Source organism: Molothrus ater, chromosome 5 (assembly GCF_012460135.2).
Source record: "Molothrus ater isolate BHLD 08-10-18 breed brown headed cowbird chromosome 5, BPBGC_Mater_1.1, whole genome shotgun sequence".
Taxonomy (NCBI): Eukaryota; Metazoa; Chordata; class Aves; order Passeriformes; family Icteridae; genus Molothrus; species Molothrus ater.
Genome location: NC_050482.2, coordinates 2,937,848 through 2,964,676, shown reverse-complemented (window position 1 = coordinate 2,964,676; position 26,829 = coordinate 2,937,848). Strand labels below are relative to the sequence as shown.

The 26,829-nt window shown below is 46.7% G+C and overlaps 1 protein-coding gene across 1 annotated transcript in view; it reads right to left on the bottom strand.

The window, feature by feature from the left end:
• The window catches only part of PLXNA4 (plexin A4), a 507,966-nt gene that overhangs the window by 231,226 nt on the left and 249,911 nt on the right, over positions 1-26,829 (bottom strand). The window contains exon 4 of the mRNA XM_036400402.2: positions 22,747-22,878. Coding sequence (XP_036256295.1) covers positions 22,747-22,878 — 132 coding nt within the window. The remainder of the gene's footprint in view (positions 1-22,746; positions 22,879-26,829) is intronic.

Sequence of the window (26,829 nt, the reverse complement as noted above, 5' to 3'; positions counted from 1 at the left end):
CACAGACACTGGAGACAAGCCAAGATCCCTTAGCTGTGGTATAAAGACTTGAAGTAAAAATAATTTTTGACAGACATTGCAAATAACTCCCTAAAATGAGCTGCTTTGTCTCTCTTTGCAAAGCTCTGCTGTGAAGCAGCCACTGCTGGGGTCCCTCATGTTATCCTAAAGCTGAACCTGCAGGAAATCAAGTGTATTTCACCCAATTCCCACCAATTCTCCTCTCCCACCACCAGCAGGTGTCTGGATGCTTTCTCTGGATGCTTCACCTGCTCAGAAGGGAGGATGCCCCAAAATTCCTCCCTCTTGGATGGGTTTGGATGGTGCCAGCTTCAGGCAGAGGTTAAAAATGCTGCCTGCAGCCCCTTTTTTTGGCAAGGAATTCACATCTGCAGCTCTGCTGTGCTCCCCTCTCATTGATAAAAGGTGTCCCTGCTCACAGGACTCACAGAGATAAGTGCTTGAGGGATGCCCTTGGTGCTTTTGCAGCTTTGCCCCAGTGGTTTTATGGTTATTGGCTGTAGCTGCAGCTTTCTCAAAGGAAGCCAGAATTAAAACAGCTTTCTATATTCCTTGAGTACCTTCCATCATGCCTTGGCAGCAGCCATCCCTTCACATCCTCCTCTCAATGATGTTACTGGCACCAAGCACGGGGCCCCACCATTCCCAGCTCTCTGATGCACTTAATTAAAGCAGAATCACTCAATAATTCTGTTGTGCTTTCCTGGGCATCTGCTTGTTCACCTCTCCTGTGCACAGGCAATTAATTTTTAGCTTTTCCTGTACAAAGGGATTGAAATAAGAATATTAATTCCAGCCCAGCAGGAGGGAAGGAGGACATTTTGCTGGGGAGGAGGGGGGGTGAGTTCACCTGCAGGGCTCTGCCCATGGGTTGGGAGTGCAAAGTTGCCCAAAGGCTTCCCAGAGTGCTGGGAGTTGGAAGCAAGGGAAGGTTTGGGAGATGAAACAGTTCTCCTCTCCTGCTCGATTCCATTAATTCTGAGAATAAATTAATAAGCATGTTCCTGCCTGGAAACCTCACCAAAATCAGTGGCCCTGGGTGTTACATAAGAATAAATGCCAGACCTTGCTGCAAGGAGCTTTTGGTGGCCTTTAGTGACTTGTGGGGGATCATATGGAGACCAAATAGAAATCACAACCCAAAAACTCCTGATTTATGGGCTGGGGTATTTTCATGAGTTCATACCCTCTCTTGCAAGCTTAAATAAAAATAAAAATAAAAAAAGGCAGAACAGAATCATCATTTTCCCCTGGCATTTATTGAAATGTCATCTGAATCAGAGCAAACAATGCTTTCTGCTCCTTTGGGTAACTGATATGGACAAAAGTCCATAAAAACAAGCAAACTGCAGCTCTGATCTACTTAATGGATACTAGAGGCACAAAAATGCTTTCAAATGCACACAATTATTTTTTCCTCAGCTAATTGAGGGGGTGAAAGCTTCTTTCTAGGAAATATGGTAATATATATTGATCAGAAAAAAATAAGCTTCTATACCAAACCCTGAGCACGACGCAAGGTTAAGGGACTTTAATTAATGAAAAAGCTTTTTTATGAAATGATGCCACCACTCAAGGAGAGTGTACACTGTGACCTCCAGTTAAGTGGAGACACCTTTTAAATATGACACTGCTCATACCAGCATCACTCACTCCCTTTCTTGGCCACATAAATATTGATCAGACCTCCTGCCAGCCCAGGCTGCCCTGCTGAGGTGACCACCCCAGAAACGTCAATCCCAGACAGGGATGTCTTCCAGATGTGCCACACATCTGTGAAGGCATCAAGCAGCAGTTGGATGGGATAAAATCTCTACTGGGGAGACAAACTGGGGCTGCCCCTGATCCCTGGAAATGTCCAAGGCCAGGCTGGACAGGGCTTGGAGCACCCTGGGATAGTGGGAGGTGTCCCTGCCCATGGCAGGGCGTTGGACTGAATCCCTAAGTCCCCTCCACCAGAAAACATTCTGAGATTCTATCAACAAATTCAAAACAACAAAGAAGATGCACCCACAAATCCAACGTTCTTTGCTGCTCAAAACTGTTCCTCTGCATTTATTTTAGCTCCAGACTCCCACAGTTACCAAACACCCAAGCTGCCATTGAAATTAAAGTCTCCCAGCTCCCCTTGAGCACCTGGATTTATTTACTAGCTACTACAAGCACGAACAGAAATATAAATTAGCTCCTTTTTGCACTTATTTTGAAACCTGCCCAGCTCGCCTTGCAAATGGAAATATAATGAATTTCAACTTCAATCAGAAACAAGTTCTTTAATTGTTCAGTACATTAGAGCTACACTGCTTACAGGATTATTCTTTCTTAGGAGGCACAGCCAACTTAGACTGAGTCCCTAATGGTTGGTAAATTGGCAGAAATTTAACCTGCAGCAGTGATTTTGCTACCTGCAAGGCAATGTATTTACTTCTACCCCACTGGGATCCTTCTGCAGCTCAGACTTGTAGGGGACAGATGTTAAATTACCCAAGGAGGCAGAATGACCATGTCCAAGGGCAGGATGGAGCCTTTGCTGCAGAGTTCAACTGAGGAGCTGCAGTAAAGCAGGGAAATAGTGACACATTTGCCTTCTATTACCAATTTATGGCTACAACTTCATCTACAATCTCACCTGGAGCTTCTTTTCCCAGCAGGACAGGTGAGACCCACTCAGGATGGAGTGGCAAGATTATCCTGCACTGATCTCCAGTGAAAAGAGGAATGTTTGTTCATGGAAAATTGCTGATGTGTTTGCGTTTCTTGCAATGTTTCTGTGTGTCCATGGTAAATTTTGGCTGTCCAAAATCCTCAGAGAGAGAGGGAGAGCCAAATGGGGAAGGATTGCTGTGTAGTAAAGCAAGGAAATGGGGACACATTTGTCTTTTATTACCAATTTATGGCTACAACCCTGCCTACAATCTCACCTGGAGCTTCTTTTCCCAGCAGGACAGGTGAGACCCACTCAGGATGGAGTGTCAAGATTATCCTGCACTGATCTCCAGTGAAAAGAGGAATGCTGATGTGTTTGTGTTACTTGCAACATTTCTGTGTGTCCATGGTAAATTTTGGCTGTCCAAATTCCTCAGAGAGAGACGGAGAGCCAAATGGGGAAGGATTGCTGTGTGCTGGAAGTGATTACACCAGGCTCAGAGGCTGAGGTTAGAGAGAGGAACCCAACAAAGAGCCTCATTAAGGCAGGGAGAAGTGGACAGCACTAAACAACCCTCCAAGAGGAGCACTCCCTCCTCCTCCCACGTTTTTATCTTGCTTCTGCCACTGTGCAGAGAGTTTGGGAGAGGCCAGCAGAGTCCAGGGGAAATTCAGAGAAAAGCAACATTATCCATTGAAACATCAGACAAATATCGACTTCTCCACTAAGGGCTTACTCAGACGCCCTCAGAGAGTCAATATTTGGTGGGGAGCATTAAAATTTCAGAGCTCCTTGGCCAAGGTGACTTTCTACAAGCAGGAGGGACGTCTCTCACAGCAAACCTGCCCACCAAAGCTCTGCCAGGTGTGGGCAGAGGTGGTTCAGTTCCCCCAGCCCCAGGTCTGCCCCTGTCACAAAGCAACATTCACCTGGATGAGAATGGAAATCTAGAGATTGAAAAATGAATCTAGATGAATTTAGATCTAGAATTCTAAAATCTAGAGATGAAAATCCTCCTGCTTGGTGCTTAAGTAAGAAGTCCAAGGTCCCAATAAATCCATCAAAAAAGTGGAAAAGGAAGGGCAAGTCTTGATGCTTGGTGAATAGAACTGATTGTTCAGACACACTGAAAGGTAAATTTTGGGCATTTTAGCCCATGAGCACACTCTCTGTAAAGGGCAGACTCACTTCCAGCTGCAGGGAAAAGGGAGATTTTGTGCCCTGCAGGAATTGTCAGTCCCCAAAAGCTTTCAGGAGCTCATGACTGCATTTCCTGTGCATTACATCCCATTATGCAGATGCCTTAAAGTAAATGTAAATCACATCAAGACTAATTGTGAAGGGCTTTCAGTGGTGAGAAGCAAAGTGCTTTGAGATGGCTCCTGATGCTCCACCAGCCTCGTGTCTTTGCCCTCTTCCCCTCTCCCTCCTCTCCTGCCTCCCCTCATCCACATCCTGCTGTCCTGAGCTCTGCAGACAAGGCCAGCAGGGCTCCCTGGGTTAATTAAATCAGCCTCATTTGCTGTCTGGAGCTGGAGTGACAAATGTATTGCCAAGTGATGGTAGCTCAGGGCTCCCCGAGCCTGTGCTGGCATTGTCACCCAGCTGGAGCCACCACAGCCCAGCCCCCTTTGGTTTTCCAGAAGGCCCCAGCACTGCATCTGTGCAGCAGTTTTGGAACCCTGGCTGCTGAGAATTGGAGATTTCTGTGACCCCCAGGAGAACACTGCACTGACCTGAGGCCTGGAGAAGCTTCCAGAGTGGAATGATGGAACTGGGATTGTGGGTGTGCAGTTTGGACAGGAGTGTGTGATATCACAGGGTGGGAAACTCAGAGTTTAAGGGTTTAGAATACAGGAATAGATATAAAGCAAGATGGAGGTTTTGGGGCAGTGCTAGTCCTTCTTCTTCACCTTCTTCTCCATGGGTTTGGGTGTTATTGTATAATTAGATTAAAAAGTCCACATTGCAGGCCATGGTTGGTTAGTTAGCTATAAAATAAGATTCCAACCCAGCAGCACATTTTCACTCTGCTGGAAGGCTCCCCCTTGCCTCCTTCCCTTTCTGGGCTGGAATGAGATGTCAGAGGATGATTGGGAAGACTGAAAGGGACAGTTTCCCTCCTCCCCACTCATGCTGTGAATGCCAGGTTAATTTCATTAGCCCAGGCACTCCATTATCCCAGAGCCCCTGGGCAGCCTCCCATCTGTGGATGCATTACTGGAATGGTGCTGTGCCCTGCCAGGCCCAGGCTGCCTTCCAGCCCAGCCAGGCTTCCCTGGCAGATAAGGTGATCCCACTGGGTTTGGATGTAGAAATGTCTAAAAGTGCCAGGTAATGCCTCTGTGACATGACTTTCACAGAATGACCAGGCTGGGAGAGACCTTCAAGAGCATCAAGTCCAGCCCAGCCCCAAGAGCTCAGCCAGCCCCTGGCACCCAGTCTGAGGTACATCCACAGGGTGCTGTGTGCTAAAACTGAATCTCCCCCATCAAACAGGAAATAGACTTGCAAACAGAGGTGGAGGAGACTCCAGATTTGTTTAGAAACCTGTTTGGTTTTTTTGCTGTGGACATCTGTGTGAACAAAACACTCCATCCTCTGGAAGCTTCGTGGTTTGGCAACACCAGCTGAGCTCTCTGGGCCTGTGACTGCCTGTGGGACCTGCCATGGTGCCAGGAAAAGCATTGCACAGAATGACCAGAATGACCAGGTTGGGAGAGACCTTCAAGGCCATGGAGTCCAGCCCAGCCCCAACCCCTCAGGCAGCCCCTGGCACCCAGTGCCACATCCAAGCACCCAGTAAAAATGCTTCTTCTCTTTTTCCAGGATCCTGGGGTAAAACTGCCAATGCCTAAACCTACACATAGTCCCTCTGATTTAAGGAAAAATTATTCCAAAGTGCAGTTGTCATGTGTGAATCCTCCTTCCTTCCAAACTGCACAGGAGGAAGCAAACAAAAGGCTACAAACCCAAAAATACCCATCAGACACAAATACTTCAGTATTTAAAAGATCTTTTTGCATCTTCACTGTTACCACTGCTCCTCTAAGTAGAAGAATAATATCCCAAAAGTGTCAGAGTACTGAAGACTGGGAAAGGAGCCTCTGCAAATTTTGGGCTGTGCAAACTTTGTGCCACAAAGAAGCAGCTGATGGATTGGTTGTCAGCTGAAAAAGAAAATCTGGAAAAGAGGAAGGGGGGATGTTGAGTTGTGAGGGAGCAGGGATGTTTGCCACAAGCACTTTTGTCTGTTTAGTGATGAAAATTAATGAAAATAAATCATCAGGAAGGCAATAAGTGGGTCTGCAGTGAAGGAATGCTGTTCCACTGTTTACACATCTAATGTTTGTTTGGAGACTCCACAATCTCCATGGGATGCTTCAGTGCATATGGTGGTGTCACTGTATTGCCTTTTCCCTTTTTATTTATTGATCCAGCACAGGAAAGTGTTCCCCAAGCCCAGGATTGTTTTCCAGAGGTTCCTTTTGGTGGGAGGAGGGTGCGCCTCAAGAAAACCATTCCTTGAAGAAAAAAACCTCAGCAAATGGATATTTCTCATGGTGTAACAGCTGTAACCTCTGAGGCTGTGTCCCTGTTATGAGATAAAAGAGGCCAGTGACCCCTACATTTTATTTTCTCACCTTTTTCCATAAGATATGGTTGATACATCCCCCTCCAGAGGCTGCTGCCAGCTCTCCCAGTGGCTGCTTCAGCCTTCCCTAAACATGGACCCACTTTTCTCTTCTACTTCTGTTTATAAGAAGCTCTTCATCAAGATTTTAAATGTTTAATTAGCACTACAAGAGAAAAAACCCACTGAATTCTTGACAGCTTGCAATGGCTCCTGTCCTGTGAAGTATCACAGAATCATGGAATGGGTTGGAAGGGATCTTAAAGATCATTTAATTTCAACTCCTGCCATGAGCAGGAACAACTTCCACCATCCCAAGCTGCTCCAAGCCTCATCCAACCTGGCCTTGGACACTTCCAGGGATCCAGGGGCAGCCACAGCTTCTCTGGTCTCCCTGTGCCAGGGCCTGCCCACCTTCACAGGCAAGAATTTCTTCCTATTATCTAATTAAAATCTCTCTTTTTTAATTTAAAACCATTGTCCCCTTGTCCTATCACTTCCTGTCCATGCAAATAATCATTCTTCCTCTTTCTTTACAAGCTCTCTTTAAGTACTGGAATAGCAGAGACCCTGAACCCTCCCACACAAATCACACAGCCCTGCACTGTAGCTTTCACATTCTCTGGAAAAATCCCTTCACCCAGGATTTTTCTCCTGGGAAGCTGAGGAGCCTCAGAGAAAAAGGAAAACAATTGTTATCTCATTTCCTTCTCCTGTGTTGTGCTCACATGTGGAATGTGTTTGGAGATTGTTTACCCACAGGTGATTGTTTCATTGGATGCTGGTGTGAGTTGTTCTCACTCTTTGGCCAATCAGGGCCAAGCTGTGTCAGGACTCTGGAGAGAGTCAGGAGTTTTCATTATTATCTTTTTAGCATCAAGTATCTTTTCTGTATTCTTTAGTATACTTTAGTATTCTTTAGTATAATATAATAAAGTAATAGATTGGCCTTCTGAGAGCATGGAGTCTGATGCATCATTCCTGCCTTCATCAGGGCCTTTCCCAGCAAATACAATTCTGTACCACTCTGGACAGCTGTGCCTGCACTGGGAAGTTTCATGTGCCTCCCTCACTCTGCTCCTCAGGCCAGTGAACACAGAATATCAGAATTACACCTCATTTGGCTCCCTTGGCCTGCAAATGGAGCAGCTGCAGCCAAAATGCCTCTCAGGAACTGTCACTGGCTGTGGTCATCCCTGAACCACATCCAAGGCTGACTGGGGGACACTCCCAGGCCATTCCTTCTCCCATGCCACAGGTACCTTGCTCCAAGGTGTGCACACACACAGTCCTGAGGCCTTGCCTCAAGCCAGGACAGCAAAATTCCCACTTTTAAACACAATTCTGAAAGAGAAATTAATTTAAATATTTTCTTTTTCAGCTGTCATCAATCTAGAAGCACAAAGCCCGGGAAGGTTTGTGCTTCAAACAGATCCACGTTGACACAGGAGATAAGATACCATCAATCCATGATCTGAAATAAATGTTCTCCCAAAAATGCCCCATCTTTGCCTCCTTGGTGGGCCACAAACTGCTGGATTTTCAGATGAGCAGCACAAAAGGTGTTTTTCTCTTTGCAAGCCCACGGTTGAGATGGGCTGTGCAGAGATTGAGGTGGATTTTCCCAGAGGTGTGAGCTCAACCTTGGGAAAGTGCTGAGTGGATGGATCAGTAATTAGTGATGGATAGTGTATTCACCAAGGCCATTAGCTGGAAAGAAAAGCAAACCTGCAGCATTCTCAGCTGCAAAGAAAAGCAAACCTCGAGCAGGCTCCACATTCCTTCCCTGCAATTCCTGCCTCCTGACAGCATCCCCACCACCCCTTCCCAGCACAGCCCTCACCACAGCTCTGCTCTCATTGGGGACTGCAATTTCCAATCAATTACAAGTGTCACCACTGAATTTCCCTGCTAATTACTCCAGTTTATTATGTCTAAAGCCAGGTTAAATGCAGAATTGCCCAGGTCAAGCGGGGGTCGCCCAGACAATCAGTTCCACATTTTCCACAGCAAAAGAGATCGCCACAATCAGTCACTGCCAAGGGGATCCTAATGGCCAAGCTGCCAGTTCATGGCCTGAGGTGGATGTTTCAGCAGGAGATGATGCTCCTGGAGAGGAGGAGGAAGCCTCCCAGTGTCCAGGGATTACTTGAGTTTATTCCCTAGTAATTTGAATGGGGTTATCCTTTTTTTGGGGAGAGAAGAAAGCTGAGATATAGAGGCACAAGGTAGTAAAACTGTTCACTGTTTTATTGCATTTAACCTAAAAAGTGGAATAAAACAAGGATGTAACTTGTGGGAATAAAGGAAGCTTTGTCCTGATGGAGCCCAGGTCAGTGCAAACATCTCCCTCTTTCCAGTGCTCCATGAATCCAGCATTAATTATGTGAATTAAGTTTCAGCAGGAGATAATGCTCTTGGAGAGGAGGAGGAAACCTCCCAGAGCCCAGGAATGGCTTTAGGGTTTATTACCTATCAATTTGAATGGAGTTATCCTTGTTTTGGGCAAGAGGAAGAAAGCTGAGATCTACGGGCACAAAGCAGGATTTGGCTTCACAGCCAGAAACTGTTCACTGTTTCATTGCATTTAACCAAAAAGTGGAATAAAACAAAGATATAACATGTGGGAATAAAGGAAGCCTTGTCCTGATGGAGCCCAGGTCAGTGCAAACATCTCCCTCTTTCCAGTGCTCCGTGAACCCAGCATTAATTATGTGAATCACCCTGGAGTCCATGCTCCATCAAAACACATTCCTGGTGTGATGCTTGGAGGGAACACACGGGTTACCTTCCCTCCTAGGGGCAGAAACTACTGACACGTGAACCCACAAGTGCTTGGAAGGTTCCTTCCAGGGAAAGCTTCCCAAATTATGTCACGAGGGCAGGGATCTTGTACAAACACTGTCTTTCATCCTCCAGAATCCCAAAGGGCTTTGCAAGTTATAAATCCATCATGAAGGCATCCATGGATCCAGACTCTCAGAGGAGGGGCACAAGAGCAGGTGTTTATGTAGGAAAATAAGTGAATTCAGGAGGTGAATTGAAGGAAGGGATTCCTAGGAATGATGTGAGAAATTCAGGAGGTGAACTCAAGGAAAGGATTCCTAGGATTGATGAGAGAAATGCTGCAATTGGGATGAGACTGTAAAACTAAAAGTTTAAAGACCATTATTTTAAAAAATCCCATTATTAAAAAAAAATCTTAACATGGCCTTTATCCAGGCAATGACATGAGGGACATTTAGCAGAGAAATTCCCTTTTCTGTGTGCAAACAGCCACTGATCCATCCACACAACTTTTTGCATGGATTTTGCTGTCCCCTCAAATTTTCCCAACCACCCAAACACGAGTGAAAGCCAAGTTTACACTGCAAACTAAAATACAGCAGAGTATTGACCAAGTGCTCAGATTGCTGGTTCAAAATGTCTTTCTAAAGGAAAAAAAAATCAAAAACAAAAACCAAAGAAACAAAAACAAAAAGCAAAAAACAAACAACAAAGCAAGACAGACTGATTGACTAATTTAGGTCTCAAGTATTCCCATTATTTCTTCATCCAGTTAGGAAATACAACAAGAAAATAATTTTCAGGGTAGCTCAGTACTCTTGTCTCCAATCACAAGATGAAAAATCACAAGACCCGGAAAAAAAACCCAAACCCTGAAAAAAAATAGGGAAAAAAATAACATTACAGTATGACTTTAAAGGGTTTTTTTAATAGAAAAGAACATAAAAGCCAGTTTGGCTTTCAAGGGCAGGTTCTGGAATGGATTTCATTTTCGAGTCCCTACTACATATGATGATAATGACTGTATCAAGTAATACAAAGTGATGAAAGATACTTAGCAGGGGCCTTACAGCAAGAAAGACTCAAAGCCATGAGTGCAGAAGACACAGCAAACTCTGGAGCATTGAAAAAAATTCTCCCTGAGTCTTACAATGAAATTCCTATTAATCCACTAACGTGGAGTGTGCTTAGGAGTTCAGGGATATCACATGAAAAATAGAAAATGCATTAGAAAATGATAACTCTGTGCACTTATGGTGCAAGAAATGCCCCAAGAGAGCAAATACTTGCCTCAAAGAAAGTAATAAGACACATGAGCCTGAAATGGAAAGAACTTTGGAAAAATGTTTAAAATGCAATAATTAAGAGAATGGTCCCAGACAGGCTCCTGATGCCTTGAGAAGGCTGAGCTGGAGCAGAGGCTGGGCAGAGTTCCAGAATAAAGCAGGGATTTATGGCAAGCATCTCCTCCATGGATGCCACCTTGGGCAGCACCAGAGCCCAGCCAGGGCTGCACCCAAGATGAACCAAAATGGCCCCAAAATGCACCAGCGCTCCCGGGGTCTCTCCCTGGGATCAGTTCTGCTCCATTTGCATCTTGCAGTTCATTGTCCCATTCCAGCTTCAGCCCCTGCAGTCCCACCCTGCTTGTTTTTCTCTCTCCAGCCCACAGGGTTTGTGCTCTGGGCTGAGATTTGGGTCATTTGTCCTTGGTGCCCAGCTGGAGCAGGAATTGTTTTGTCTCCCTGCTCTGTGCACAGAGCTCACCATCCCATAATATGAAGCCCAGACCCACACACTAAAGCAGCACAGAATGTGAAAAATATAAAAGCCAAACCTGAGGCATCCTCCCCTTGCAGAATTTACTTTATGGGAACTCCATCCTTGACACAGCCAGACACGGAATTGTTGGTGTAAAAAATGGGGTGTATTGTTTAACAAAATTGTCACAAGATGTCACCAGGATGTGGATAAGCTCCTAACATCAGTACCGAGGTACAAAGTGGTATTTTCATGGTGGAAGGCTCCTCTGTGTCTCCGGGCTTCAGAAGGGTTCAGATGCCCTTTGGTAGAGCCAGTGTTGGCCCATTTGGATGTGAAGTAAGGGACATCTCTCGAGGTGCAGGGGGAATGATCACTCAGCCTCTGCCCCTGTTAAACCTGAGATTTGGGTCATTTGTCCTTGGTGCCCAGCTGGAGCAGGAATTGTTTTGTCTCCCTGCTCTGTGCACAGAGCTCACCATCCCATAATATGAAGCCCAGACCCACACACTAAAACAGCACAGAATGTGAAAAATATAAAACCCAAAACCTGAGGCATCACACCGATCTGGGAAAGCACTCAAGGATGTGTTAGAGGGAAAACTCCACCCCAAGAGCTGTGGATGTGCCCGTAGCTCTGAGCCTTTTTGGGCATTGTCCTGCCCAAATCCCCCTCCCTGGGAGCTCTGGTGCCCCATCTGGGCCCAAAGCAGAGGATGGTGATTAACACCCTGTGCCCCTGGGTGACCTGCAAGGGCAGCAGAGGAGGGGACCTGGCTGTCAGGGAGATTGGAGCAGACAGATGTTTAATGGAGCCCAGGATTACACATCTGCCAGGCTTCACATGTAATCACCAACTTCTTAGGTTTCCTCTTTCTTCTCCCTTTCTCCTGGGTCTGTCACAGGGGCAGGGGCTGGGGGAAGGGAGGAGGGAGATTTTCAGATTTCCAGCTAAATTCCTTGAGCTGCCCTTAATACTCTGACCTATTCCTAGCTGAAAACACAACCTACCAGTCTGACAGCACTCAGGGAGATGAGAGTGGGGAGTTGTTTTTTTTTTTGTTTAAAACATGAGAGGGATGCATTAAACTCCACACATCCACCTTGTTTCTCCCAGAACAGCCCAGCAGCTGTAGTGAGCAGCCTGTGTTTGACTGCACAGAGGAGCAGCAGCACAATCAATAGTGCCAGGTGACCCCCAGGCCATGTGCTGGGCAGCACTGTGCCCCAGGGGACACATCTCCATGGCTTCCCACCCCAGGATCAATAGTCCCTGCCTTTCCTCACCCAGGGAGTGACTCTGCAAGTGTTTTTTTTTGCATTTCTGGGCATTGCTCACTCCTTCCTCCACCCTTCCTTGTTTTCTGTCTCCTGTGCCACACATCCTGGTGACATCTTGTGACGATTTTGTTAAACAATACAGCCCATTTTTTACAAGGCAGGGGGGAGCTGTCAGCAGACCCCACGAACCAGAGGGAATAATTAAAACCTACAAACAAGGTGCAGGAGGAAGGAGACCTGGTTAGACTGAATGACCCATCCCATTCCTCATGTCCTGACGGCAGGAAAAGCCCTGCAGGTGTGTCCCCCCCACACACCTTAAGGCAAGGAATCCCAAAGATGAATTAAACCAATCTCTAAATAACACAGCACCCTCAGAACCCTCTGAGAATCCTCCAGCTCCTGTGCTGCTTCTCTGAGCAGCCTGTGGAGGAACTATCCTGGCATGGGGACATGGCTTTTTTGGCAGGCTGAGAGATGGATGCTGACATTAGTTCAGGCTGCAGCTCAAGCCAAATGCAGATCCACAGATGGCACTGGGAAAACTGTGGTTCTACCCTCAAATATTGAACACGCAGAGCAGGGTACAACTGGAGAGTTCAGGCACAAATATGCCACCACTGTGTCTGAACACAGGTCTTTTAGTGTGACAGGCAATAAATTGTGTTAATGTGGGCTAAATGCACCCAAATCCTGGCCCAGGGGGGACCCAGAGACTCAGCCCTGATGCTCTGCTCTGTCACAGGCACAACCAAGGATGTGTCACTTGGCCCCTCTGCTCATCAGATGCAAAATTTCACCAGCAGTGCTCCGACCCAGAGTTAGAGGAATTCATGTCCTGCCAGCAGGGAGGGTTTAGACTCTGCCCACGACCAGGATCCATGAACCCAAAGTACTGCAGCAGCTGCAGATCCTCCCCCACAGCTGGGCCCAGTGATTAATGCAATGTGCTTGCAGGGAGGTAATTTTTCTGGGATGGTTCTGGCATGGATCAGCAAGGCCAAGCATGAAGCAAAGGGATCCCAACCTGCATTTTGTGTGAAATCCTTCCCTCCAGTGAACAGCTGTCAAACTGCTCCCTGCTGGTCCTCTCCACACAGCTTGGGCTCATCAAGGTTCCTCTAGATGGGATCAAGGAAGATTTAACTCATGTCACTTAGGTGGCCACAAATTATTCTCTGAAGGAGCATTTCTCTCTCTGATGCACAGCAAAGCTCAGACTGGACATCTGATGGTGACAAAGCAAAAGTCCTTCTGACCTTTGGGAACCAAAGCTCTCATCAGGGCATGGGCACAGGTCAGGAGGAGAGCTGAGTTTTCAATGGTCAGTGGCACGTGCTACAGAGAGTTCCAAAAGAGGTCCTGATCTTGGAAATATCTTCTGTACCTTCAGGCCACAGGGAGTTACAGAGGTTTGCCCACAGCTGATGTCACAGAATGACCAGGCTGGGAGAGACCTTCAAGGCCATGGAGTCAAGCCCAGCCCTGGCACCCAGTGCCACATCCAGGCTTGTCAAACACACCCAGGGCTGGGGACTGCACCACCTCCCCGGGCAGCCATTGCAGAACTTGATCCCCCTTGCTGGAAAAGCTTTTTCCTGCTCTCCAGCCTGAATTTCCCTTGGCACAGCTCGAGGCTGTGTGCTCTGGCTGTGTCAGTGCTGCTGGAGAAAGAGCCCAAGGGCAGCTGAGCACAGGCACCTTTCAGGAGCTGCAGAGAGCGATGGGGGCAGCCCTGAGTCTCCTTTGCTGCAGGCTGAGCACCCCCAGCTCCCTCAGGGGCTCCTCTCAGGCTTTGTGTTCCCAGCCCCTCTCCAGCCTTGTTGCCCTCAACTGTCATTGAAACATAAATTCCTAAATATCCTGGGTTGGAAGGATCACCAAGTCCAAGCCCAAAAGTCATACTGTGTGTCTGAGAGTACCAGGAGTCTGTGAGCAAGGCAGGAAATGATTCAAGGTCTCCCAAATCCTGGACTTTCTCCCAGCCTTTCCTCCTTTCCAGTGCACTTTGCAGAGTCCTGGTTTTAGGGCAAAGTGAGGCACTTCAATACAGCATCAACTGGCTCATGAAAACCTTTCCAAAGCATAAAAAGAGCTTAATTCAAGTGTGAAAAACCTAAGGCTGAGGGACAGTGAGAGCTGGAATTCCAGTTGCCCATGTATCTCATGGAATGGAGACAGCCCCAAGTGGAATTTCTTCCCTTGCCATGAGCGATTTGGGACACCTCCAAGACCTCGAATCTGTTCCCCTCCTGCTCAGCTTTCTCAGTTATTCACATCCCTTCTGGAACACACAACCAACCCAGCAGGAGGTTAAGGGACTCCCTACTCCTTGAATTATCCCAGCTTAGTCCAAAACACCCACATGAAAGCAGCAAATGAGTTAAAATCAAGCTAAATTATTACTTTTTTTCAATAATTTGCCTTTTGCTGATAAAGAATTATTTCAAAAGAGTCAGCAGCACAATGCACTGCTGTTTTTGCCAGTGGGCCAAATCACTTTTATCCTTCTTGGCTGAGAAACACAGGCACTCACTCACACAGTGTCTTTTCCATCCATAGCTGAGCATCCATGCGGGATTTTCCATCTATTCAGCCATTTCTCAGAGGGCATCTGACCTTATTTAACAAGCCCTTAATTAGGTGAAAGCAAATGCGAGGGAGAGCGGAGTTCAGCCTCTGATATTGCTGAGGGTAATGAGGAGCGTTCCAGGGGCAGCAAAGAACAATCAAAGAGAACAAAAGTTGCCTTTTCTGCCAACTGGGATTACACTCATTGCTCGGGAGGCATTGAGTGAACTCTAGGAGCTGCTCTTGCCTATCAGTTTTGTGCAGGGCTGCCCAAGAGTGGGGCAGCTGGCAAGGAGATGGGTGGTTTGGAGTTCTCTGCTTTGGAGGATTTAGAGGGAGAGGAATGTGACACATTTTTGCAAAGACGGTAAATTCAACCATGTTTTGGGTGCCTTGGAAGTTCTGGTGGCCCTGATCTTATGTAGGATGCCAGTCTGGTTTGGGAACAGCCAGTTATGGAATCATGGAATGGTTTGGGTGGGAAGGGACCCTAAAGATCATCCAGTTCCACCAGGGACACCATCCACCATCCCATCCAGCCTGGCCTTGGACACTTCCAGGGATCCAGGGGCAGCCACAGCTGCTCTGGGCACCCTGTGCCAGGGCCTGCCACCCTCACAGCCAAAAATTTCTTCCTAACAGCCTGATAATTAATCCAGTGAAGAGATGATGCTGCCAATGACCTTCCAGAAGTTGAGTAGTGAAGTCCTGCAGGAGACCTGACCACCTCCAAAGAGTGGATGTGCACAGTGGTCATCTTTAAGAGCCCCTCCTAAACCAACACTCCATGACAGCAGAATAACAGAAATCTGCAATGACAGCACCAAAATTTACAGTTTCTGGGAGTCTCTGATGCTTTTAAACCCCCAGGTTAAAAAGTTACACCTATTAGATAACCTCAGTTTTCTGTTTTCAAACAAGATCTTCCTGCATTTTCTGGTTCTGGCCCAATGATGAAAAACATGGTCTGCACACAACCTGATGGCTCACAACCAAACAAATGCAAATTAAAATGCAAAAACAAACAAACAAACAAACAAAATCTCTTGAGTTATTTTTAAAACTTGTGATCTTGAGCCAGTGTTTTTGGGGACAGCCTTAAACTGACAATCCCCTAGAAACAGCCACTCCAAAACCAAGAGTTAATGCTGCTTGATATCTTGTGCAAAGACCACATTTGAAGAAATTAAGCCATAATTAAGCAAAGTTATTAATGATTGCTTTAACTAATTGATACAATAACATAAGCAGCAGACAAGATTTTAATCAGTGGTCATGAAACCAGAAGTAAACTGGCCAGACACCCCCTCCTCTCTGGCAGCTAATTTGCAAACAATAATTCTGCTGCTGATAGTGACTCAGCGGCTGAGGGGAGAAGAATAAATCTCAGGAGATAAATAGGTATAAGCCTTCCCCATTTTAATGAGAAACAGACACAAAAAGGCCAAAAAGACCCTGTCAACATGATTTGCAGTACAGTTACTTAATTTTTACCAAATGTGCTTTCTGCCACGCTTTAGTTGAAGTACATATTTATTTGATATTTCCCTGGCAAAGTTTAAAAGAGCCTCCAAAATACCCATCTGCTTCTGCTACGCATGACCCTACCAGCCTCACCTCCGACACACTGTAATGGTTTTAGGGAATGATAGCACCGCACAGATGTGATTTATTCACAGATTGTGGGTGACTTTCTGCTAATTTACAGGGGAAAAGCACAGCTTTCCACTGGAGCGTGAAGCTGACCCACAGAACAAACCTGCCTGCACAGGGAGGGACAGCAAATCTCCTTCCTTGAGGCAAACACTGAAGCACAGGATGGTTTAAGGCACAATAAAAACCCATTTCCACCCCTGCAATGGGCAGGGACATCTTCCACCATCCCAGGTTGCTCCAAGCCCCATCCAACCTGGCCTTGGACACTTCCAGGGATGGGTAAAGTTGCTCATAAGTAACACAAGGTTGCTCAAAACCTGGTTGTAGAACAGTCTTCCCTAACCTTCAGTAATCCGAAAGTAAGAGGAAGCTCAAAACCATGAGGTTTAAATAAAAACCCATTTCCACCCCTGCAATGGGCGGGGACACCTTCCACTAGCCCAGGTTGCTCCAATGTCCAACCTGGTCTTGGACACTTCCAGGGATGGGTAAAGTTACTCATAAGTAACACAAGGTTGCTCAAAACCTGGCTGCAGAACAGTCTTCCCTAACCTTCAGTAAACCAAAAGTACAAGAAAGCTCAAAACCATGAGGTTTAAATAATATGAAGTTGACACTTCTTTCTCTTTACCTTCTGGATTTTGAGCCTTTAAGGTTATTTCCTGCAGCTCTTGCCTTTGATCCCTCTCTATCAAAAGGAAGGGCTAAGATTCCTGTCTTGGAGTTGCTTCCATGTGTTGCATGAGCTTTGTAAAATGCTGGGAGGAACCCAGGAGCCCAACTTGCTAAAACAAAGTTATTTAGGGAGTGATGGAGGTGACCTTCCAAAGGTGGGACAGGGGAGTGAGCATCCTGCACCTCCTGGCATGCAGAGGTGGGCTCTGTGTGTGTGTCAACACTTGAGCAGCAAGGGAACAAGGGGACAGCAGTGTGGAGACAGCTGGGAGAGCAGAGAAACAGGGATGCCAGCAATGCAGGAGGGCTGGAAAAGCAAGTGCAAGCCTGGAAATGAGAGGAAAGGGCTGCAAAGGATCAGAGAGAAAGGCAGGGAGAATGAGAAAGGAGTGGAAGAATTATCTCCATCCCTGCAAGGACTTCCAGGGAGTTTCTCAGCTGGGAAGAGAAAGAAACTCAGAGATGATGAGGGGAGGGAAGGAAGCCCAGGCATGTGTGATGAGGAGCAGGGAAGATGCAGAGAAGCTGCAGCAGAGACCCTCCTGTTCTCCCAGCATTTCCCATCTGCTCCTCATCCCCTGATCAGCATGTGAGGCACAGGGCTCCTCTGCACTCCAGAAACAGAAAAAGGAGAAAGGAACAGCCCCAGCCTCCAGGGCACTGCCATAGGAAATGTGGAGAGGAGCTGGTAGCAGGGCATGTAGTGACAGGACAGGGGGAGAATGGCTTCAGACAGAGGGAGTAGCTTTAAATGGGATATCAGGAGGAAATTCTTGGCTCTGAGGGTGATGAGCACTGGCACAGGCTGCCCAGAGAAGCTGTGGCTGCCCCTGGACCCCTGCAAGGTCCAAGGTTGGACTGGATGGGGCTTGGAGCAAGCTGGGATAGTGGCTGTAGCTCCCTCAGAGTGTTTGTGAAGGCTGGAATTACAGGGATGATCTCCTGATCCATCCTGGCAGCTCCCATGTGTGCACCAACCCTTTGCTGTGCTGTCAACAGGGACTTGAAACACATTCACACCTAAAGCACAGGGATGTCCACACCTCTGGGAAATGATGGGACCTCTGTAGACCCTGTCTCTGGGTTTCAGTGACAAATCTCCTCTCCCTCCTTCAATCACTGTCTGTATAAAATATGGATTTCTAGCCAATGGTGAAAAGCTGTTGCATTCTGCTCCCCAGAGCATTGCACCCCTGACTGAGTGGGCAATGCTGCTTGTCACCTCCCAGTGCCCAAGGGAGCAGCAAGGCAGGGCCTGTTTCAGCCACAGACCACAAGGCTGAGCTGGGTTCCACCTCCCTTGGAGCCCAGGGAGTCCAGCTCCAGAGGAAAACCCCACGTGCAAACCAAGGGCTCCCAAATTCTCTGGGGAAAACTCTCCCATGCAGAAATTGACCTTAAAAAGGCCAGGGGATTATTCTGGCAGCATGAGAAAGATGTTCTTGTATCCAGATTTACAGTGACAGCTCTTTTTTAGGTGTCCCAAGTCAAAGGGACTTCCTTTAACTGGGATGTCCAGACTGGGACAAGCTGGAGAAATTTGCTTTATCACAGGGGCTTCCACTCTTGTGAGAGGTGGAGCCAAGTCTGGCAAAACCATAAGGTTTGGAGCACGAGTCCTGTGAGGATTGGCTGAGAGAGCTGGAGCTGTTTAGCCTGGAGGAAAGGAGGATCAGATGAAAGTTTGACAAGAAAGTCTCACAGATATGGATGCTTAGCAGAAAGATTTTTAAATGTAGAGTCTGATGAAGGAACAGAGATGGAAGCAAGTTTTGATATAGAAGAAAAGAATTGCTGATAACCAAGGAGGCAAAGGGTGTGTTAGTTAGAAGGGGGTTTTATGGCTTAGAGCAAAGGATAAACCCACCCCAAACAAGAAGATGTTTTTACCAAGCACAAAGAGAGCACAGGCAAACAAGGCAGCAAATGGTGCAAGTAGAAAAAAGGTCTCAGAATTTCCCACTGCAAGAAAACTGAAAACCAACTTCTAACTTAAACTGTAATGCACTAACTTTGAGTGATTGGAGAACAGTAACATGAATATGGTAATTACAGTAGTTATGACAGGCTGTAGATAACAGTTCAGGTATAGATTGGTTCTACTGCATGAAGATGCTCAGCAAAGAAAAGTCTATAATGCACTGTAACCAAACCCAAAGGGTCTGCAGGGCTGCCTGCAGCTGGAGCTGACAGCTGTGGGCACAGCTCTGTCACCCACAGCCCTGGGCTGCTGTGACACCTTGGATACAATAAACTGCATTTTGGATACAATAAACTGCATTTTGGAGAGCCCCTGGAGTCCCACATCCCTCATTTCGGCTCTTACAGTCAGTGAGGATCTCATTGCTCCTCACAACGCCCTGAAAAGAGCTTGTGGTGAGGTGGGGTCTGTGTCTTCTCCCAGGTAACCACCCCCAGGACAAGAGCAAATGGCCTCAAGCTGCACCAGGGGAGGCTCAGGTTGGATATTGGGGAAAATTTCATCAGTGAAAGAGTGGTTAAGCATTGGAAGAGGCACTGGTTGACATTGGAAGAGGCTGCCCAAGGCAGTGGTGGAGATCACCTTCTCTGGAAGTGTTCAAAACACAAGTAGAAGTGGCACTTCATTATATGGTTCAGTGAGCACAGGAGTATTTGGTCAAAGGTTGGACTTGATCACCTTAGAGGCCTTTTCCAACTTTAATGATTTTATGATTTTATGAAAACAGCTTTTAATAACTACACAGGTAATAACAGAACCACTCTTATCTCTGGGGCACAGACAGGGCTGAGCTGAGGGAAAAAAAAACAAAACAAAACAAGGAGAAACCTCCTCCTTCCCCAGGGATAGCACAAGCCCTGGTGCCTGTCTATCTTTAAAAAGGTCAGGGTAAGCCATCACCCCCCTGTCCCTCATCTCCACAGATCAGATCTCCCAATACCACTGGGGGCAGTGAAAACCTCTGATAAGTCAGATGTCACCCTTTTATAAAAGATCTATATGTGGTTTGTAGAGTGGGTGGGATATTTGCTCCCCAAGGGCAGCCTCTTCATAATCCTGCCTCCAGCAAAGGCAAACCCCTGCACCCACTCACTGAGGCTCTCCAAATGTTAATTTATTCCAGCATTTAAAGTGTGTTCTGTCACGAGCACACAGGTAGTGACTGCACTGCTGGGATGGCAGCGCTGTCACTCACATTGCCTGCCTCAGATAAAATCAGATTTGGGCAAAGGCTGATGCAGCACTGAGTGTTTCACAGGCTCACATCAGATTTTAAATAACAACAGCCACTGCCTTTTTCACCAGCCTCTCTCACAGAGGCTCCCATGGGCGTCAAAGATGGGTGGGAGGAGATGATTGATAAATCACAGGGGGCTCAGAGCCCACAGAATCACAGAATATCTGGGTTGGAAGAGACCTTTGAGATCATCAAGTCCAACCCATGCCCTAAACACCTTAACTAAGGTGCCAAGAGCTCTCTACAGGGCTTGGGGTCCTAAAAACACCAGCTTTGACTTGTGCTTTGGAACAGCCAAGCCCAAAATGAACCTGCTCGTGCTGTCATGATCAGGGAAGTGCAGGTAAGTCAATGGACCAGCAAAAAGAAGTTTTTTGAAATCTCTGGAGGAAAAATGAACTGTTCCTCTTGTTCCAGATTTCATGTTTTAAGGATGTGAGGGAATGGTGTTTGTTGTCCCACTGCCCTTTCCCCCAGAGGCTTGAGACAGCCCCTGGGAGTGTCTGTAAATCTGAAGGGCTGTGCAAAGGCAGCAGTGGTGTCTGAGTCTCAGGTTTCATTGTTTTAAATGGCTCTTGAGGTAGTAAAAGTCTTTTTTCCCAGCCCTGTGATGGAAGAAGCTGTCGAGATTCCTCAGTTCTGCTTTTCAAGGTTGTTTATTTTCTCTTATCTATGACATTCTTTCTCTGACCCGCTGAGATCTGTCCAGCAGGTTGGGTTGTGGCACAGTCCCTGCCCTTGGGGTGGTGTTGGCTTTTTACACTAAGAACTACCTGTACTTTATTTACAATAATTTTCCAATACCTATCACCTATGTTAGACAGTCTGGCTCTACTCTAAACCAATCCAGAAGTGCCAACGTCACAGCAGAAGATGGAGGACAAGAAGAAGAAGGAGAAGAAGGACAGGACATGCCCAGATTCCTCCATCTTGCCTCCTGAACCCCCATTCTAAATCCCATTCTAAATCTACTCAAACTCTTGTGGCTTGTAACTCCTCACACAAAGTTGGGAATTGTTTCCATGGGCTAAAATCCAAGGCACAGGTGTTTGTGACTCTGTGCCAAGGTCTCTGAGCCCCTGCCAGGGTCTGGAATCACCCAGGGCAGCCAGAGCAATGTCCTGGATCCCGACATCTGAGGTGACCTCAGGTGGGCCTGCACAAGGAGGACACTGAGCACACCTGAAAACCCTGGGTTGGTTATTGGTGCATTCATTGCTCTGCTCCAGGGCTTTGGCCCTCAAGGAGCCCCACTCTGTGCAGAAGGAAAAAGAAAGGGCCCAGACAGCAAAAGGATGAGGAAAAGGAATGGTGTCATGCTCAAAGTCTTACAGGAGCTCAGTATCACCTGCCTCCAGCTTCTCACCCCATTCCAAAAAGTGACTGGACCTGTTTCACTTGGGGACTGGAAGTGAAATCCCATCTTTGCCCAGCATGGAGCAGATGAGAAGGAATCCCAGCTCTGTCTTCCTGTCCTGTCTCCTGAGTTATGGCATCTCTCAGCCTCTTTAATCCGGAGGAATTTACAGAGTTGCTTCCCTCCCCACACCAAATTTCAGGTATAAATATGCACAGTAGAGGGAATGGTTGGAGACATCACAAACCACTTGATTTTACGTGGTGCAGGAGGAAGAAATGACCCTTGTAGATTAAAAATATAACCAGTTATACTTGTTTAATAAATCATTGAACATGTATGGGTGAACATGTCCCCCTCAGACTGCTGGCCTCCACTCCAGGGCAACTACCATCACCCACCACAATCCCTCATTGCTCCCATTCTTTTTGTGGATTTAGAGCTCCTCACGAGCATCTGTGAATCAGCCAGGTATGATAGCTCAAGTAACGCTGCACACCCACAGGACTCAGTATAAACAGTGCATTCTTCATGTAAAAGTATCTCCTCCTCCCACCCCCACCCCAAGCAGCAAACTTCCCAAGGCCATGAATTCCACTGAAATCAGCCAGGGTTCCATGCTGAATGCCCAGATTATTCCTTCCCTGGGATCTGGCTGCCAACATTTTCGATCACAATGCTGACAACACAACAGGAACACCACACTAAACTTGGTCTGCATCCTGGCTGGCAGCATCCTGCACTCTTGCCCAGTGTCCCAAAGAGGCTCCAGCCTCTCCAAAAACTCCAGTTAGAGGCAGTTATTTAGTGCTACACCTTCCTGTGTCTGTGGCAGATGCAGCCACAGTTTGGGTGGGGATGGAGAACAATGCAGCTTGTCCAGCAGCCAGCAGGACAAAACAACTCTGGGGGTGGTTCCTGCCCCTTGAGTTCTGTGCTCCTGGCCCCTCAGTATTGCAAAAGTATATAAATGCCATGGGGTTATGAGCATAAAAACCCTGAGACTGACAACAGAGCCCATCCTTGTGGGAAGTGTGGTCACTGGCAGAATTAATGAGCAGCCTGATGTCCACAGCAGGACGGAGCTGAAAGGTTTGTAAAGGTTTATAAAGCAGCACGGGCTGCTTGAGTTCCTTACCTGCTTCTCAGACATGATGTAGAGATGCTCGTGGTCCATGGAGAAGGCCATGTCCCGGAGGATGGGCCCAGTGTCCACCACCTGCACGATCTCATACTCCAGCGTGTTCTTGCTGGTGCCATCCACACGGATCTGTGCAGCAACAACAAGAACACAGGCACCGCATAAGCATTGTTCCCTCCTTCCACTGAAAACAAATAATTACAGAACCACAGAATGATTGGTGTTGAAATGAACCTTAAAGACCATCTCATTCCAAACCTCCTGCCACAGGCAGGGACAGCTTCCACCATCCCAGGCTGCTCCAAGCCCTGTCCAGCCTGGCCTTGGACACTGCCAGGGATCCAGGGGCAGCCACAGCTTCTCTGGAAATCCTTCTCTCTCACCACCCTCACAGAAATAGATATCTACTTTTAATATATACACAAAATTTTATATATATATATATATATATATATATACACACATTTATATTTCTATTTGTATAATTATTTATATTTATACATTTACTTCTAGTTATAGTATTTATATTTTATATATTTAATATATTTATTTTATATAAAATTATAATATAATATATATTATAATTATATAATACATTATATATTACATATTATATATTATATAATGTATATATTATGTATATTATATGCATGTATATTATATATTATTATAAAAATATGTATATAGACATATATGTATATATATGCATGTCTATCTATATAGATATATAGATATGTATATATAATATATAGATAATATAATATATATATTATATATATACAAAATAATTATTGGACAATTGTATTCTGCCCCAGATCTTTCAGACAACAACCACTGTCAACAAGAAGTGAACTTTTCCCAGCCTCCCCACCAAGAGGAAGAAGCAGATTTCATCACTCCTGCTGGTCCCATCAACACAAGAGCACTGTGAGAACAATGCAGAGCATGCTGGCTTTTATCTGGCACTGTCACTGTGCTCCTGTCATTGCCTGGACAAATCCACCATGCTCAAAATGATGGCAATGAGGGAAGGATCTGTGGTGGTGATGAGCAGGAGATAAAAAAACCACACAAATCTGCAGGAGTGACTCACTGGAATGCCACTCAGATAATATTATTGCGCTTATTGCTAATGTTCCACGGGGCAATTTATTATTGCAGAGTGTTCAGTGCAACACAGACTATTTCTCTTGCTGATTGCATATATCAGGTATTGAAATCAGTCCTGCACCAATGTGGCACCTTATGATTCCAGACACCTCTCATAACAGGGTGTCACTTAGGGACATCAATAACTGGGATTATGAGGAGGAACCAGACAAACAGTCCCAGTCTGTCCCTGACAGTGATCCAGTGATGCAGAAGAAAATGCACAAAATTACAGACTTTTCTTTGCCTGCTTAAAAACAATTTCTGGAGTTTGGGCTCAAAAGCAGCTGGAGAAGGTTTGCAATCCCTTTCAATATAGAACAAGTCATGATAAAAGAGATGTTCTCAGAGTTCTCCTGAACCTTGTGAGGCTCTGTGCAGCAGCAAACCCCACAGTCATGTTTCAGAGTTTCATGTTTCCACGTGTTTCATGTTTCCACATTCCTTATCTCCCTCTGTTTCCCATGTGTTGCCTTTCACTTTCTGAAAACGTTCTATCCTGCAGCAACACAAACACCACAGTACCCTTTCCCTAAAGGAAACAAAGTTGTAGGACATCTTCATCCTGCCCCACATTATCATCTCCATTCCTTCCTGACCAAAGATTCCCAGCCTGCAGTTGGATAGCTGAGCAAAAAGCACCCTTCCCGTCCAAGGGAAATAACAAGCTGTGGAGAACTTATGGTGTCAAGACCTGTTCCCACTATTCCCTGGCACAGTCCTTGAGCTTGTTCCTTCTGTATCAACCTCTCAGCCAAGAAACTGAGCCTGAATCATCTTCTGTATTGGAAAGTCAAAGAGAAGGGAACGATAAAGGGTCTGGAAAGCCTGTATGAGTAAAGGACAGCAGTGATATACAGACTGTTATCTTTGTCCTTCCTTGATCTACTCACCTGCTGTGGGACAACAAAGGAATATTATTTCCCCAGGAAAGATAAAGAAAATGAAGCAGAAAGGATTTAGAGGGGCTCTCTGTGCCAGCAAAGGGTGTGGAGGGTGCTCAGGGATGCTCAGATCCTGCATGTTATCCATCAGACTCCCCAGAAGTGGGAGCACGTGCTGGCCTTGGCTGCTGGGCTGCTCCAATGACAGGGGAGGATTTGCAGTTAATTTGTCATCTTGATGGAGCTGCTGATGAGAGCAGCACACATCCAGCATCAGCACACACAGAGGTCAGGGCATAAAGTCCAGCACTGAGCATCCCTGATGCACCAAGGGGTCAGGGAACTGAATCCCAGCACTGAACTTCACTGAAACACGAAGAATTCAGGGCCTAAAGCCCAGCACTGAATATCACAGACACACAAAGAATTTTGGGTCTGAAGCCCAGCACTGAACATCCCTGAAACACAAAGAATTCAGGGTGTAAAGCCCAGCACTGAACATCCCTGAAGCACAAAGAACTGGGGGTCTGAATCCCAGCACTGAACTTCCCTGAAACACAAAGAATTCAGAGCCTAAAGCCCAGCACTGAACATCCCTGAAACACAAAGAATTTGGGTTCTGAATCCCAGCTCTAAACATCCCTGAAGCACAAAGAATTCAGGGTCTGATTCCCAGCACTGAATATCACTGAAACAAAGAATCAGGGTCTAAATCCCAGCACTGAACATCCCTGAACCACAAAGAATTCAGAGCCTATTTCCCAGCACTGAACATCCCTGAAGCACAAAGAATTCATGGTCTGAAGCCCAGGGCTGAACATCCCTGACTCCCACCAGCTCTGGCTGCCTGGAAGCAGGGGCTTGCTCATTTCTGTGGTCCCTCACAGGGAAATTCAGCTCCTCTGAATTCTTCCTTCTTGAAAATGGACCCTGATGTAAATCACCCATGAGGCCAAGGGCAAAGATGCCAAGAGGCTTGGGCTGAGTCATTCCCCTTGGGACAGGCAGGGGAAAGGAAGGAGGCAGGAGGAGCTGCAGGCTGAGGAGCACAGGAGGCTCCCTGTTGGGGCTCTGCTCCAACACACCAAATACCCCCAGAGCAGGAGCCTTTCCAGCTCCAAGTTCTCCCTCTCAAGGAGCATTCAGGGAGCTTTTTCTGCTGTCTCCACTCTGCCTCCCCTCAGTCCCTGGTGGCTTCTCATTCCTGTCACAGCATCCTCGCTCTCTGCTGATCCCTGTGCTAAACAAACCTCACATCTCCACTTTGACCTTGATTTTCCAGCACCACCGTGGTCAGATCTGCAGGCTGCCAGATATGTGAGCAGCCAATTATCACCCCAGGGCTCAGTCACTGTCCTCAGCTTTTGCCAGGCCCCATTAGAGGGGAAAGAGCACGGAGATGGAAGAGGCAGGCTGGAGAGGAGTTAACAAACCATGGAGACAGGAGGCACAGCCCCCAGGGATCTCCCCTGTGCATTTGGTGCAGGTAAAAGATTGCAGAGGCTTCACACCAGGAATGCAGAGCTACTCGGAAGTGATTTAACAGTTATTGCTGGCCTAATAGCCAGAAAATTCATTATTTTGCAGAGGGGGAGGGAGGGAAAGAAGGACAGGGCTTGTTGTGCTGTACATGTGCAAACACACACACGTGTCACACTCCCACAGCCCAACAGCTCTACATGCAGAAACCCCTCTCGCTGTTAAATCTGGTGGCTAATAAAAAGGAAAATTCAGAAAAAGGGCAGAAAATCTGGCAGACACCAACCTACACTGCACAGCCTGTGCAAGCCCTGTGCCAGCAGTGAGGTGATTATTGGAGACTGCAGCCACAAGTGTAGCCCCTAACTCCAGCCATCCCTTTACCTGTCTTAAACACTCTCTTTCTTATGTTGGACGCCAGGCACAGAGCCCTGAGGATCTCCACCTTCTCTACACATTCTGCACAGTCCTGAGAATCAGACAACACAACTGGATTTTCTCTTTGAGATTTATTCCCGGCTCCAAGGCTCCTGCTAGAACCAGGGCATTTGGGGTGGTGAAAAAAATC